Genomic DNA, 14793 nt, shown 5'->3' on the forward strand with positions numbered 1-14793 from the left:
AGCCTGATGACATGTCAAGCACGTTCTGACTGTGTACAAGTATAACCCAACTGACGCTATGACCTAAAATCATTTACTCTGTTCTTTTTACTGAGGCCTTGTTTAGTTCCCAAAATTTTTCAAGATTCCCTGTCACATCAAATTTTGCTGCACATGCATGGAGTATTAAATATAGATAAAAAAATAACTAATTGTACAATTTACCTGTAATTTACGAGATGAATCTTTTGAGCCTACTTAGTATATAATTGGACAATAATTGTTAAATAAAAACGAAAATGCTACAGTAGCCAAACCCAAAAATTTTCGGAAACTAAACAAGGCCTGAGTTTGCACAAAATAGAGCTACAACTTCAATTGATTACATCTTTCAAACGTCAATTGAAATAGTTTATACCTCTTGTATTGCTCTAGTTCATTTGAAAAATGACCTAACAAATAAAACCTATGAGTTGACCAGGCACTAACAAAATAGAACATTTGAAAAGGATCAGTTTACAGTAAGCGGAAGGCTACACAATTATAATTCAGATCATATTTTGCAGAACTCATTACACAAATACGGTAGTTCCTAATATCTAATACATTATATAGCTCAAATGCTGAATCCTTGCTACAGCATCACTTGTCAAAATTTTTGCTCCTATCAGTACACCTTGGACTTGAATGGCAGAACTTAGAAGTCAATATATAACCCGTGGCTCCTGCTTATTAATAAGTTGCAGCTGTCTGCAAGTTGTTCTCGTCCAACTCTGCTTCAGATAATTCTGAAGAACTGACTACTTCCGTCTCTGCATCAGATGCGCCTGAATCTGTTTCTTCCTGCTGTGCCTGCGCATTACTAGGCGGGGAACCAGGTGGTGGATTCTGTTCCGCCAGACTAAGTCGAAGTGGCCTCCCTTCCAGTTCCTGCATTGCCATTCCATAACCATGTTAACCACTGCTACAACAAGACCAAGGTCACTCAAGTAATGTGAAAGAAGGTATACACTCAAGTAAATCACAATTCACTTATTCACATGCTACTTGGACGAAGTGCAATTAGCAGGTATGCATTGTCCAGTCCAGCCCACACTGAAAATCCATATATTAGCTATCTTGTGTGCTCTAATTTGATGAATCAATTTGAAGTGCCCATGCTACTGCATCAGTTGGCATTTCCATATATCTACTACTAATAAAGAGATGTAAGGGCACTGAACAACATTGGCCTAGATGAAGACAGAACATACCACTCCATCCAAAGCCTCCAATGCAGCCTGTGCATCCTCTGCTGTCCTGAAGGAGACGAACCCGAACCCTCTGGAGCGGCCAGTCTCACGCTCAAAGATGACCCTGGCGTCGAGCAAGCCGGCCCGACCCTCAAACACATTCCTCAATGTGTCGGCACGCACTCCCCACCCCAGGTTGCCGGCATAAATCTTGTATGTGCCATCGTCACGCCTGCGGCCAGCCATGGTGACCGTTCTCCTCTCCCCACCACGCGGCACCTCCGGGTAGTTCACCCTAGCGGTCCTCCCTCCCAGCAGCTGCATTTGTTTGAAGACAAATGTGCCAAGATCATGTCAGAGTCAGAGCACACACTTGCACATTCATGGGCAAGAGCAAGAACCCAATTCTGTGAACTGAGCAAGGACTGATCCAATTGGCCGGTGTGGTACTTACAGCGCCGTCGAACATCTGGATGGCCTTGGCAGCCTCCTCGGCGGTGGCCATGGTGACGAAGGCAAAGCCCCGGCTCCTGTTGGTGACCTTGTCATAGATTATCTGCAGGAAATGGAACCGTCAGCCATGAATGATGATACCGTTCAGGGATTGTTCCAGGAGGCAGACCAAGAATTGGAAGATACGGGTACCTGCGCGTCGTCGACCCTGCCGGCCTCAGCGAAGACCTGGGCGAGCTCCTCAGAGGTATAGGTATAGGGAAGGTTGCCGACGAAGAGCCGGCCGGGGTCGTCGCCGCGCGTCGGGCGGCTTCGTGGCGGCGAGTAGGCGCGCGGGGCCTCGGCTTCTTCCTCCGACTCGGAGGCCTCTTCCTCATCGAAGTACTCGTCGCCGGTGGAATCCTCTCCGTCGGAAGAGAATTCCTCGCCGGCTGCGGCGGCGGCGACGGGCGGGAGTAGGACGGGGCGCCCACGCGGGGGCGCGAGGAGGCGGAGGCCGACGCGGTGGCGCTGCAGGCTCTGGAACCGAACGCTGGGAAGCGGGACGGGGACGCCGCCAGCCGCTGCGTGCTGGAGCAGGGTGCGGAAGGTTGCTGTGACGGCGGCGGCCATCGCCGGAGAAGCAAGAAGGGCCGGAGCGGAGGGAGCACAAGTCCGGTGGCAGACTAGCAGTGCAGCCTCTCGCCGCCGATAAATATCTAGTTTCGTCTTCTTATCCGCTATCTGATGGGCCCGCTGGGCCGAGCGGCCCATGAGTCTGTGGGCCTGAATGCGAATCGATGGGCCTATCTCTTACGGCGGGGCAGGACTAGTAGCAGCAAAAGGGTGTTTGGTAGGCCAGATTTTCGTGGAAACCTCTCAAGAAACGTGTCAGTATGAATCATAATCACTTTATGAGATTGTTTGATTAGTAGGCTGAATTTTGATTCGAAAAATATATATAAATGAAAGTACGCTTCAACAAAATTCAAAACTTTTTTTTGGGTAAAGAATAACTTAAACAAAATTTGATTTATATTCCACTTAATTCTTGGCAAATCAATATATGAAGTAGGTAGACTGAGAATCAGAATCGTGCAAAACCAGGTCCTAGCCGTTTTCTGGTGCTAAACATAGAAAACCTGGAACATTCCAGTTCCGATTCTTGGTCTCCAAAACTCGTTTGGGCGTTTCACTGGTTTCCCACTAGAATCAGAGCTGATTCGACTAGCCAAACATGCTCTATGACAAGCAACAAGCCAACAAGCAATTCAAAGAAAACAGCCTAAAGGCGATCGAAAAGGCAGTGGCAATAGCGTCAGGGAGTTGCAAGGACGCCTTCGTAGGTGCTCGTGGAGTGCGTGGCGGCGGCAGTGAAGGACGGCTCTGATACGCCGATGACACCGACTTGGTTGAGTTTATCTATTAAATCTACCAGCTATTTAATATTATTTTTTTATAATAAATCAACGAATAGTATTTTTAGCATAGTTTTTTCAGCCAAACGAACAGACTAGTAGCCGAGTGGCGTAGCTAGTATCTAAAGCATGGATAGTCTACTTTACATGTAAAACCAAACTATAGATAATCTATGTGTAATTTTCATGATTTTAGAGAACTTATCTACTATATTTTAACCTTGAACTAAATTTTAGGGTGGTTCTTGTCCACCTAGCTAGCTCTGCCTATGGTAACCGTTCCCCTACCTCGACAACTTCAAGAAGTGCATGGAGGAGAACGAGAGAGGCGTGATCCAAATACATTTTTGAATCGGACTCCATATCAATTATTGGTAGACCCAAAATTGTGTTAACTCATAAGAGTATATGGGTAGTAAGTCTAAATCATATAGACAGAGGGCACGAGTGTAATTTTAAAATAAAATAAAAAAGACATAAGAAACTCTCAACTATCTAAGAATAATTAGAGAGAGGTGAATAAAAAATTAAAATAAAATATATTGTATCTCTAATATTAGGTATAGATAAAGATATAGATTTATGTATTTGATTTGATGTGGGTTAGCGGGTGACAGCTTTTTTATTTATACCATTTTTTAGAAAGAGAACTCTTATGCTTCTTTTCTGCGCTGAGTGTCCGAGGCACTGGGTCTGGGCCGAGTGACCGGTCTATGATTTTGTGGGCCTCAAGCCCTCGAGCCAGACTCGTTCACGAAACCACGGCCCACGAGGGATCAACCCCTGCCGCTGTTAGAGCGGAGAGACCAACACCAACACCAACTCGACGTGCTCCTCGGGCGGCGGCGGGACTCTTCTTCCTCCCCAAGAAGTACCGCCGCCACCAAGCGCCGCAGCTCCCCCCCATACTACCTTCCGAGTTCCGAGCCACCTCGCCTCGCCCACAGATCGCACAGACAGCAATGGCGTCCCCTGAGCCCGCCACGGAGCCCAGCCTCGCGCAAGAGAGCCCCACTCCCACACCCGCTGCGGCGCCCGCGGCCGCGCAAGAAGGTCCGCCGCAACCGCAAGAGCCTGTCCCCGAAGCGGCGGCGGAGAACGCGGTGAAGGCGGAGGGGGAGGAGGAGGAGGAGGAGGAAGGGGAGTGCGGGTTCTGCCTCTTCATGAAGGCCGGCGGCTGCAGGGACACCTTCGTGGCGTGGGAGGAGTGCGTGGAGGCGGCGCAGAAGGACGGCGACGACATGGTCGAGCGCTGCCACGAGGCCACCGCCAACCTCAAGAAGTGCATGGACGCGCACGCCGACTACTACGCGCCCTTGCTCAGGGCCGAGGAGGCCGTCAACAAGCGCGCCGAGGCCGAGGCTGCCGCCGCCGCTGCTGCGGCCGACGACGACGCCGCGAAGGACAAGGGAGGGGAGCCAGCGACTGATTCGGAGAATAAGGAAGAAGGCGTGCCCCAGCCGGCTGCTTCCTCCCCGCCAGCCGCCGGCGTGGGTAACGATGCGGAGAATAAGGAAGAAGCCGTGCCCCTGCCGGCCGCCGGTGAGGCGAAGAAAGAAGAAGCTGTTGCTGAGAAGGTTTGATTGATATAACTAACAATTGTTGTTGGGTTGGTTATTAGATTCATACTGGTTCCTGAATCCTGAGGTTAATTTTGGTTCCCTTTGTGGGGAAATAAGGCTGTTCTGCGCATAATTGTTGGACGTGGTACGCAATTTATACTGAAGAAGTTTTGATACTGTTACATGATTTTGGTGATGCTGCCTGATGGTGTATGCTACTCTTTTCACTGAAAGTCTGAAACCATAAGGATTACTGTCTTACATCTTGCATTGAAATTACATAACTCTCCTTTTTTTTTGCCAAAAAAAATTTATTGCTGGGTAGTGCATTACACAAATTCTACTAGTAATTGCAATGTCCAAGAGTGATGTGTTGGTGTTGTTCTCCTGAATAAGCCTGAGAAGTTTAAATTTGGTGATTTTTTATGTTCTTGCAATGGCAAGGAGTGGTACTTTTGAGACAATGCTGGGTAGGTGCAGGAGAAATTCGCATTTAGTAACTGTGGTGTTCTAAGCTGGATATGGTATCCTCTGGTAACTTTGAGATTTTACCTTCGATGTGTAATATGCAGCAGTGACAGGATTGTTAAGCAAGTGTGTTAAGCAAATACTCTGACTGTAGAAGCATCAATCATGTTTGAATGCTGGCGACCATTCTTCTGTATTCTTTTTAATTGCTTTATTCAGCCGTGAGGCTTGAGATGGACTGGGACTTGTCCATACCCTTAGCTTGTTTTGGGCTTATTGTGCGGAAACGACCTGTTGTACAATGCCCTTAAGACTGCAACCTGCAATGAAAAATGGAAAAATACCATATTTTGGACTTGATTATGGCATTAAAGTGGTGGTTGTGCACTTGTGTTTGATTGGATAAGCTAGTTTACAGTTTCATCTGAGATTGTGGTTTATGTCATGCTTAGTTGGTGACAGGCTATTAGCATCCACCTTTTTGGAGCTTTCTCATTTGAGATGATTTCTTCGCAAACACAGCTTTGCCAATTATATTCATGTTTCAGTCTTGTCGAACTGGTGAGCCAAAGCAGAGTTCCAGTAATTTATTGTTTGTAAAAATACTCTCATTACTTCAGTTCCGAGGTCCAAATATATTATTTCACAGTTTTGTTTCAGTTCACTGGAAACATCATGGCAGATCAACAGGATTTTACAGTTTAGGATTCAGGGTTATATACTTATATATGCTCTGTTTGTTTCTATCTATGTTTTCCCTTCTTCGAATATTATGAGTATCATGGGTATTCATCTTAATACCTTGTTTCCCTTCACTGCAATTTCTCTTCAAAAATTGGTGGATCAAGTTCAGTTGTTATGTGATTTTGATTCTGCCACCTGTTGGTGATGTATGGTACTACTCTTTCTTACTGAAACTATAGGGACTACTGCTTCACTTCTTTCATTGACATTGCAAGCCCTTTTTGTTGTTCGCAAAATCGTACATACCAGTTATTGCAATGTCTAAGATTGATGTGTTAACATTATTCAGCTGGATAAACCTGAGAAAATTTTAAATTGGGGGATTATGATGCTCTTGCAACATCAAAGTGTGGTGTTCTAGGGATACAGTGCTGGATAAGTCTGGGAAAATTTCACATTTGTTAATTGTGGTGTTTTTACAACGGACACAGACTTTTCTATTGATTCTGACATTTTAACCTTCGATCAGGAATTTGCAGTAGTGGCAGGACTGTTAAGTCTATAGAAGCATATCCTGTTCGAGTGCTGCTGATCAAGTGATCATTCTTCTGTATTCTTTTTTAATTGCTTTGTTTCAGGCTTTCAGCTGTGTTGTTTGGGATAACCTGGGCCTTGTTAATGCCTTTAGCTTGTTTTCGGCTTATTATGTGGAAACAACCTGTTGTAAATGCCCTAAGACTAAAACAAAAAAATACCATATTTTGGTTGTGGTATTAAAGTGGTGGTTGTGTTTGATTGGATACAAATAAACTAGTTTACAATTTCAACCTGAGATTGTGATTTATGGCTTGCTCAGTTAGGGACAGGATATGAGTGTCCACCTTTATGGAGTTTTCTTAAGCTTACCCACATAATCATGACCCAGACTCCAAGTTGAGATGGTTTCTTCACAAACACAGCTTAATTAGCCAGGATGTTGTTGTTTTAAATATGTCCTGTTTCAATATTGGTTGAACTGGAGAGCTTTTAAGCAAAGTTGCAGCAATTTACTCAACGGAACAAGACTCATTACTTAAGCTTAAGGTTCAAACATACTATTTCACGGTATTGTTTCAGTTCACTGAAAACATTAGTAGTCACAGTCCAACAGGATTTTTACAGTTTAGACAACGAGCAGAGGCATGCCATGTGTGACTTGGCTCCCTTCTGACTCCATAAACAACAGGATGTTCTTGATTTGTGACTCGCGGTCTTTCATATCAATATCATCATGTATAAATATTTTTTCCCTTTTTAGTGAAGATTCAAGGAATGGAACCATAACAGGGGCTCTTGATTGGTTTTTCTGTGTTGCCAACATATGCAGCAGTATGCCCTGTTTCAGGAAGTTCAGTTGATGCAGATGCAGGGGCTCTTGATTGGTTTTTCTGAATATGATCAATTAGGGAAGTATGCCCTGTCTCAGTTAGTTCAGTTGATGCATCTTCATTATGTCCAGTTCTGCATCATATGTTTCATTCTTAGACTCTTAGCTGATTTAATTCGATCAGTAAATATGCAGCAGTGACAGGACTGTGTTTTAATTCTATTAAGCAAGTACTCTGACTGTAGAAGCACATGCCTGTGTGAGACTTTGAATGCTGGTGAGCACTCTTCTGCATTCTTTTCATAATTGCTCTTAATTCACTTGTGTGGCTTGAGATGGCCTGGGATTTTTGTCAGTACCATTAGCTTGTTTTGGGCTTATTGTGCGGAAACAACCAGTTGTAGAATGTCCCAAGACTAAAACCTTCATCGGAAAAAGGAAAATACCGTACTTTGGTTGTGGCATTAAAGTGGTGGTTGTGTTCGATTGGATACGCTAGTTTGCAGTTTCATTTGAGATTGTGATTTATGTCATGCTTAGTTAGCGACAGGACATTAGTGTTGGAGTTTTGTTTGGTTAATAGATCAACAATGTTATATAACCAACTCCTTAAATTATGCCAAGCTAGTTACCAAACTGTTGGACCATGATTTTTCATGCTTTACCAAAACAAACAAAGATAGCAAATGTTTTTAGTAAACTCTTAGAGATGCTCTAAGCTGTATTTTTTTGTGCCAGCCAACAATAATTTTCTTTTATAATAAATAAGAGTACTTTTAGTTATGACTTTTCAGACAATTGAACGTGAGGCCGGCGTCCAAACGTGTCTGAATGCCTTGGATGGTAGTACGGCCGTTTAGTCATCACACTCACCAGTGCACACTGCTGTCCGTCTCCGTCTCATGCATCAAACAGGACGAGAGTTTTTTGGAACATCAATAAAACGAACTTGCGGTGGTTTTTACATGCACAACGAAACAATGTAGGAGCTCGCTTTGGGCACTGTGCACCACACACTGACCGTGACACACCCCGGAGCCAAGAATGAGTTGCCGTACGTCCTAGAGAGCCACCACCGTACCACCACCAGGGCGACGGCGAGGCCACCCGCCGGCGTCACGACCTGAGCAGGTCGCAGCAGCCCCGCGACGGCGCGCTGCAGCCGGGCCACGCGGTGGCCTCGCCGCCGTCTCCGTCGCCGCCCGCCACGTTCACCAGCGACGAGAGGAACAGGGCGTCCGCCTGCCGGTCCTCCTGCTGCTGCAGCCTCGTCGCCGCCGCCGCCGCCGCCTTCGCCTTCGCCTTATTGCTGGCGGCGCTGCCCTCGTTCGGCGGCTTGTGCGGGTCGCCGTCGTCGCGGCTCCGGGTGTTGAGGAAGCGGCCGCCGGTGCCCCGCGCCCGGCGCAGCGCGTGCAGGTGCCGTGACTCGTGCATGTATGGCTTGCGGCGGTTCCCCCCGGAGACCCGGCGGTCCCTGCAGGCCGCCTTGGCGCGCGCCAGCCGCCGCCGGAGGATGCCGTTGAACTGCTTGGCGTTCACGTACACCGGCTCGTCGGCCGCGATCGCCGGCGGCAGGAGCACCCTCCCGTGCTTCATTTTTTTTTTTTTTTTGCAAATGTAAAAATATATACTATGGTGTGAAACAAGTCTTGTTGAGAAGCAACCCAAACAAAAAGGATCGGTGTGACATATACATACCAGAGCATGGGCTCCATAGAAGGGATAGTACGACGCAGTGCCATAGCTATGATGGTCAGGAATGGCGTTGGTGCTAAACATCTTCATCAGTTACAGCCGACGTAAGTACGACAGGGAGCACACATCAGCACGTATATATATAAGATTAGGATGTCGTTGGAACTTATTGATAACAGCTTATTAATACAGTTATGAACTGGTACGTGCTGTACTGTACTGTCATGGCTACAAATAACATCTCGGTCTCACTCACCATGGATTGCCCAATGGACAGGTCGAAACGGCCATGGTGGTACTTGTGCAGCAGCAGCTCCGGGTGCGCGGCGGCGGCCATGGCGGCTGCCCCGGGAGGCTCGTGGAATTTCAGCTCGTGCCGCCGAGGGTCTGGATCGCCTGAAACTAAACCACCAAGTGTACGTCTGCATTGTTAGCTAATTATACAAGAGCGGTATCTGAAGATCTACGTCGGCTGCTTTCCCATATACGGAGTACAGTATTTCATATATATATGTTCGTCCTCTAGTACTAATGGACAGGCCATTTTTGAGAAGGGGTGCACAGGACCATTTCTTCTTCCTTTAAACCCATCGGATTTGAACAGGCCATATGTTCGTCCTCTCTCCATGTCTCTCATCTACCGAGTTATGTATTGTTCCTAGCTCCACAAATTCAAATACAGAGAAGTCATCTTCTATGTTATTAGACTAAGTACTTGTTTGGATCCATTACAAATTAGCTAGCTAATAGCTAATAGCTGCTAATTTAAATCTGACTAATGTTTAGCAGGAGGCTATTTTGATCCATCGGCTAATAGATGGTTGGATAGTAAGTTGAAAGTGTATATGAACTATTATTAACACCTATTAGTAACTCCAAACCTGCTATTGGAACTAATTGTTAGCAGCACTTTAGCTAATAGTTAGTAGGTTTATCACCTTCAGCTAATAGTTAGTAGGTTTATCGGTAGGTTTGTTTGGATGCACTAGTAACTTTTAGTGCCAAGGTCAGGCTCAATAGGTTTTCATCCCTTGAGACTCTATCTATATGAAACTTTTATCATCTCCTTTTATCAATACAATGTCATGTTAGCATATTTAATATCTACAAAACTTTCATGAAGATTGACCTAATGGATCAAACATGCCCTAAAAGTAGAGGTTTAGTCCATTTGTTTCAAAAAAAGACAGAAAATCACTCTTACTCCAAACCTAGATGGACGCCTGTACTGTAAACAACTTGCACCTTAGCTTGAAATTTGACCATGAATGTGAAATTAGTAGCTGGAGCCTGTCTGCCCGAGCCGGACAGGGATTCAGTGACTTGCCTTGAGCAAGTCACAACGTAACTTACCTCCTCCATCCATTGCTCTCAGGTCTTGTTTAGTTCAAAAAATTTTTGTAAATTTTAAATTTTTCACACATTCTCTGTCACATTAAATTTTATAACACATGTATAAAATATTAAATATAGATAAAAATAACTAATTGTATAGTTTGTCTGTAATTTGCCAGATGAATCTTTTGAGCCTAGTTAATCCATGATTGGATAATATTTATCAAATACAAATGAAAGTGCTACAGTGTCTATTTTGTAATTTTTTTTAGAACTAAACAAGGCCCAAATCACATCCAGTGGCTCAAAACATATCTAACCCTTCAACATGTGAGACTTGGTTGTTTTTTCGACATAGATAGCAGATAGCAGCATATTCACAGTTTCAAAAAAAGAAAAAAAAAAGACAATAATTCATGTCCATAATTCAGATGGACATGTACATAGCAGCTTATCAAAGCACAATAAAATATAAGTCATATCATAAACTAAGTAGGCTCAAAAGATTCAATGGCTCGCAAATTATACAATTAGTTATTTTTTATGTATAGTTATTTTTTATCTATATTTAATGCTTCATGCATGTGTAGTAAGATTCGATGTAACAGAAAATGTCTGGAAAATTTAAAATTTTACAAAAAAAATTAGAAACTAAATAAAGTCTTGGAGGAATGGATGGAGGTAAGTTACATTATGACCGCCCGAGACCCGTGAAACAGGGCATTGGGCATGCATGCATATGTTGGATCGCCCGACCAGGCACCGGCACCAACCTCACCACATCCCTGACATCAATTAAGGAAAGGACCCAGCGCGCCACGTATATACTCCTACACACACATACTATTCAAGTTTCCTAGGACCAGGACCACGATGGCAAGCAAATACAATAATGGTGCAGCCATCAACCCGGAACGTACGGCCGGCGGCCGGCATTCAGAGCGGTTGCGCTAGCTAGCGCCAGGTACGCTTGCACCGGCAGGCAACAAGGGGTACTGTCGTCGGCAGCGTCCGACGACCGTACTCGACCGACAGACGATGCCGCGGCTGTGCCATCTAGCTTATCGACCGCCGGCCGGCCGACGACGACGGTCGACGGCGGCAGCTAGCAGTCGCGACTCGCGACACACTGCGCGACCGACAAGAAAGACGAGAGCTTTTTCAGTCGTATGTTTTATTACCTGACGACGAGCTGATGATCGGAAACCTGGCCGCAGCGCACCCCTGGTGAGGGGCGGCGGCCCACCACGGCGCCGCGGTCGTAGCCGGGCCGGCGCCGCCCCCGCCGCCGTCGGTGATCGCCTGGTGGAAGCCGAGCCCGTGGTCCTGGAAAGCCTGCAACAAGGCAACCAAAGAACATCTCGTTGGAATGGAACCACTCCTATTCCTAGATACTAGGTATAATATATCATTCAGTATATATATCGCGAGGAGCAAACAAGGGAGACTGAAATAAAAAAGAAGTGTTTTTTTTGGCAGCGTGCTTTGAAATAGAGTGGAAATAACAAATGTTGCTGGAAAGCTCATTGCTGCCTGCACTGATCAAATCGACAAGGAACCAGCAAAGCCTTGCGTCATAGGCTCATATATATAGCCTAACAGCTGGATACTACGACTCTGTTCATCTTTGGCCTTGTTTAGTTGGCAAAATTTTGGAATTTTGGGTACTGTAGCACTTTCGTTTGTTTGTGATAAATATTATCTAATCATAAACTAATTAGAGTCAAAAGATTTATCTCGAGATTTACAGACAAACTGTGTAATTAGTTTTTGTTTTCGTTTAAATTTAATACCTCATGCATGTGCCACAAGATTCGATGTGACGAAGAATCTTGAAATTTTTTGCGAACTAAACAAGGCCTTTGCTTCCATGAGGAAGAGGAACAGCAGGTCAGCAGCCGAACAGCTCGTTCGTGGAATTCAAATGGCAGGTGACCGCAATCGAAAGAGCGAGAAGGGGGACACTGTGTGTCTGAAAGTAAGCAGTTGTTTATGGGCCAAAATGTACACTTACACTCCTCATGACGGCTTGATGCTGCTGCTGCTGCTGCTGCGTGCTGCGATGCCAAGACAACAACGGTGTCGTCCTCTCCTGAAGCGTCAGACGATAGATGTATGGCTTGAGCTTGACGACACTGGTGAGTGAGAGAGTGCGTGTTGGTGCCACTGAATGGCGAACGAGAGATCGAAGCCGGCCGGGAGATCTGGGTCGGTCTAGGTTATAAGGTAGCTAGCGTGGTGGTGCCAACTGAATTGAATCGCCGTCCTTGCTTGTTGTTCAGAAATGTGCGCTACACAAGGCGCGCCATTAACTGAGATGGACGACAGCGGCAGGCATATAAATTTGGGCGCCAGGGAATGTAAATGCCGGCCGTTTTAGCAGGGGCCCGGCCGACCCTCTTCTTGTCCTAGCTTCTCCGTGCATTCGTTCATAATAATCACGAGCGCAGCCCCAGCCTATCATCGCTAAGTATGTTTAGCCCTACGTAGTACGAACAATCTTTCTGCGGGATCGGAATGCGCGAATTGTTACGGCAAAGTGGTCAGGCCGGGACTGAAGTCTGGTACTACTGCTGAATGCTGATCAATGACAATTTGGAGAAGGCCGGAGATGGGCAAATCATGGCGAAGGCGTAACTGCCCAAGCCCAACCAGAGCGCTAGAGAAACTGTGAGTAAATGCAGTGTACAACTGTATGCTACAACTGCCGTGTGTGTGTGCTCCATGTTACAGCCAGGAGGAATGCATGAGCAACAGAGCTCCGCTCCAGCTGTTACTGTTAGTTGCATCAGTGCAAGGCAACTACTCCAGGCAAGAGGCGAAATGTGAGTGACTGCTTGCCAGGTACGGTGGGCTCGGTTAGCCCCGTACTACACTCCTACATTGCCAGACAGACCAAAACCCTCGATGCATTTCTGGTTCAGTAAAAACTCCTGCAGATGATCCTTGCAAAGTTCAGAAGTTTCTAGACAGTGTGACAGTGCGGTGGAAAAGCCTCTTCATCGGCTTCATATGTACAGTATATAAACATGCTTAACTGTTTCAGAAGTCGTGAATTTGTAGACAGTGGCGAGTTTTTCATCTGTTTCGATCTTCTCAGGCTCCCAAACTCTTGAGCCTGTGTAAGTGGTAAACCTAGCTAGTAAAATTACAGTTAGCTGGTCTGCGAACCTGTGACTGTGACTCCTTTTTGTGAGTGCCACTGGCTCACTGTCAGTGTAATGCAAGGCTAGAGATCGATGTGACAGCTTGACAGATTGGTTGGTGGTTAAGTGTTCAATTAATTTGGATCAAAGATTTCTCAAAGCTTGTGTCAAAAAAAAAGATTTCTCAAAGCAATTTTATAAAGTAATAAATTCCAAAAGAAAAGATTCACGTCGTCATATACAGTGTCTAAAACAAAGGAAAGTTGAGTTTCTTTTTCAAAAGGAAAGAATAACCATAGTAGCAAGTACAAAACATAGGAAAAAAATATCCACTCTAATCCAATGGAACGAATCTTTGATCTCTTGCATGCTATGCTTGCTCATGTTACTGTACTGTTTTTCTTATTCCAAACAGCGTAAAGTATTCATTCCTGTGTTTTGAAATCCTAAATATTTTTCACTATTCACTCTATCTTATGCCTGTGTCTTTTCCATCTCTCTCTTTTTTTTTGGTATTCTGTCGTTCCAAGCGGGTTTTAGACCAACAAGGCAACCCGTTACCTAGACCGTGCATGCATTTCTAGTTGAACAACAAGCTGAGATAACCTCTGCCCTCTAAAGACAATTAGCACTCCATATATCGTAAAATACATGTCCCCTTAGAACACTCTCAATGGCCTAGCTTAGAAGTGTGTATAAATCAATTTTTTTACTATTGAATAGTGTAAAAGACAAGAGGCTAGTAGTGTGGAGCCAAGAGATCAGTCTCGCTCTCTCTATCACCACAACACGATATCAATGTTGTTGTCTCTCACCTCAACGTTGATAGCTTAGAGCTAGTGTTAGCTTTTAGAGCAACTGCAATATGGTGGCACTAGCAACTACCCAAACAGCTCTCTCCAGCTTCATGCATAGTACAGTACAAACATGGCACAAGGTTTCCGTTTCTTCTAAATCACGAGATTATTCCAGACTCCCAAACTACATATGCCCTGCTAAACCTAGTTATTATGGACTCTACTCTCTAGTGAAGCCTGAACTTTCTTCCAACAGCGTTCTAAGTTTACGGCGCCATATTCATGGCCCGGCCGGCTGTTATCTGATCCAAGTTAGTTATGGTGACATGACGCTCAACGAGAGCCGTTGGACAACCTACTGTACTAGCTAGCACTGTAGTACTTGGTACCAGGCGTGTGGGGGTCAAGCTCCTGTCCTAATCCTAGGTTTGCATATGCTGTGCCCTCGGAGCTCAACTACCTTGGCTCTCTGCAATTGGTAGCAGCTCACTGGATATGGATTGGATCCCATGCATCCAGCTACGCCTGCTACTTGGCCCTGTTTAGATCCCTTCAATATTTCAAAAATTTACAAGATTTTTTATCATATCAAATCTTTGAACACATGCATAAAAAATTAAATACAAATAAAAATAACTAATTGTATAGTTTACCTGTAATTTACGAGACGAATCTTTTG

The 14793-nt window shown here is 45.1% G+C and overlaps 3 protein-coding genes across 3 annotated transcripts; 1 reads left to right on the forward strand and 2 right to left on the reverse strand.

Annotated features, from left to right (window-relative positions):
- LOC8086422 (RNA-binding protein CP33, chloroplastic) lies at window positions 382-2363 on the reverse strand. The gene is made up of 4 exons (XM_002461435.2): window positions 1857-2363; window positions 1666-1767; window positions 1233-1529; window positions 382-909 (listed from the first exon to the last, which is right to left on the reverse strand). The coding sequence occupies exons 1-4, from the start codon at window positions 2274-2276 to the stop codon at window positions 712-714; spliced, it is 1017 nt and encodes a 338-aa protein (XP_002461480.1). The 5' UTR covers window positions 2277-2363; the 3' UTR covers window positions 382-711.
- LOC8081136 (translation initiation factor IF-2) lies at window positions 3842-4876 on the forward strand. Its single transcript, XM_021452549.1, has one exon. It carries the CDS (start codon window positions 4024-4026, stop codon window positions 4642-4644), a length of 621 nt encoding a protein of 206 aa, XP_021308224.1. The 5' UTR covers window positions 3842-4023; the 3' UTR covers window positions 4645-4876.
- Window positions 7966-12369, reverse strand: LOC8086423 (nuclear transcription factor Y subunit A-10). Its single transcript, XM_002461436.2, has 5 exons — window positions 12186-12369; window positions 11353-11506; window positions 9093-9232; window positions 8840-8920; window positions 7966-8731 (listed from the first exon to the last, which is right to left on the reverse strand). The coding sequence occupies exons 1-5, from the start codon at window positions 12192-12194 to the stop codon at window positions 8258-8260; spliced, it is 858 nt and encodes a 285-aa protein (XP_002461481.2). The 5' UTR covers window positions 12195-12369; the 3' UTR covers window positions 7966-8257.

This window comes from Sorghum bicolor, chromosome 2 (genome assembly GCF_000003195.3).
Source record: "Sorghum bicolor cultivar BTx623 chromosome 2, Sorghum_bicolor_NCBIv3, whole genome shotgun sequence".
In the NCBI taxonomy this organism is placed as follows: domain Eukaryota; kingdom Viridiplantae; phylum Streptophyta; class Magnoliopsida; order Poales; family Poaceae; genus Sorghum; species Sorghum bicolor.

What these genes read in the sequence shown, in the direction of transcription:
- LOC8086422 (XM_002461435.2), bottom strand. Translation starts at nt 2,276, where the DNA reads ATGGCCGCCGCCGTCACAGCAACCTTCCGCACCCTGCTCCAGCACGCA. An exon ending in GCAGGGTCGACGACGCGCAG is followed by an intron (nt 1,768 to 1,856) that starts GTACCCGTATCT and finishes CATTTCCTGCAG; the next exon opens with ATAATCTATGACAAGGTCAC. An exon ending in TGGAGGCTTTGGATGGAGTG is followed by an intron (nt 910 to 1,232) that starts GTATGTTCTGTC and finishes ATGGCAATGCAG; the next exon opens with GAACTGGAAGGGAGGCCACT.
- LOC8086423 (XM_002461436.2), bottom strand. An exon ending in TGTCCATTGGGCAATCCATG is followed by an intron (nt 8,921 to 9,092) that starts GTGAGTGAGACC and finishes TAACTGATGAAG; the next exon opens with ATGTTTAGCACCAACGCCAT. An exon ending in TCTATGGAGCCCATGCTCTG is followed by an intron (nt 8,732 to 8,839) that starts GTATGTATATGT and finishes AAAAAAATGAAG; the next exon opens with CACGGGAGGGTGCTCCTGCC.
- LOC8081136 (XM_021452549.1), top strand. Translation starts at nt 4,024, where the DNA reads ATGGCGTCCCCTGAGCCCGCCACGGAGCCCAGCCTCGCGCAAGAGAGC.